Genomic DNA, 999 nt, shown 5'->3' with positions numbered 1-999 from the left:
AGACCAGTGGTCTGTCAAATGCAACCATTGGTGTATCTCACACCAATGTGAAACCCATTGTCGTAATCAAGTGGCTACATGTAGCCACTTGCGTGTAACCCCGTTACAGCAATGCTTCCAGCGTCCGAGTTCGTACGCTACAACGAACAACCCAGCCGAGCAATTTAAAGGTTGCTGAATCGTGACTACACGTTACGGTCAAAACTGAAGATGGGTTCTCTACTGACGCAATTACAGTCTTGCTGCCAGAATGAAAGTGAACGAAGTTTCTCTTTCAGCCTGACAGCAGAAGCCACTGATGCACTACACCGCCGTTCGAAAGAAATGGAAACAAAACGACTCCTGCTGGATGCGTTCTCTTCCCAATCCGAGTTTATTGCCGTGTCAACAATTTACGTTCTTTCGTTTCCAGCGGAACGCATTTACGTGCAAGCTAAAGACCGCACACAAGAAACACTGGCTATCACAGCTCAAATGGGGATAAATTACGCTAGAATGGAGTTTGAAGGAGTGCCTAGGCATGGTTGGGAGGTGAATGTAGAACGGCGCACGTGTGGATACCGCTACTACTGGAAGTTTTCTGTATGCGTGCATGTCCTCTTCGCTATGAGGCAACGAAGCTACGTAGACCACCCTGGTAATCAGATGCTTGTCAACAGGAGTACTAGCAACAAGCGGCGACGGACAAAAAAACAAGGCTCAGGTCGTCCAGCTCTCAATGGTCCCAGGTATGTCTAGAGCTTCGGACAGTCCAGCATTGACATGTGCACTGTACTCCATACTATCCACCATATTCTTCGTCCTCATTCTTATCCGTCGGTCGAACTTCTTGGCCGACCACCACCCCTGTCTCTCACCAGGGTTCAACTTCATCATCTTGGAATGACCTTTGTATTCGTCCCGCACTGCACTTGAAACCACGTCGAACGAACATTCGCTGATACTTCCTTCGGCATCAGCACACTCCACCCTGTCTTCAACAACTCCACCGAGGAATTG

The 999-nt window shown here is 48.6% G+C and overlaps 1 protein-coding gene across 1 annotated transcript; it reads left to right on the top strand.

The window, feature by feature from the left end:
* Positions 1–210: 210 nt before the first annotated feature.
* PPTG_05567 (hypothetical protein) lies at positions 211–738 on the top strand (the record flags this gene model as incomplete). The annotated part of the gene is made up of 1 exon (XM_008899151.1): positions 211–738. One exon carries the CDS (start codon positions 211–213, stop codon positions 736–738), a length of 528 nt encoding a protein of 175 aa, XP_008897399.1.
* Positions 739–999: the final 261 nt, after the last annotated feature.

Source organism: Phytophthora parasitica (genome assembly GCF_000247585.1).
Source record: "Phytophthora parasitica INRA-310 unplaced genomic scaffold supercont2.7, whole genome shotgun sequence".
Taxonomy (NCBI): Eukaryota; Oomycota; class Peronosporomycetes; order Peronosporales; family Peronosporaceae; genus Phytophthora; species Phytophthora nicotianae.
This window is presented reverse-complemented; position numbering and strand designations above follow the sequence as displayed.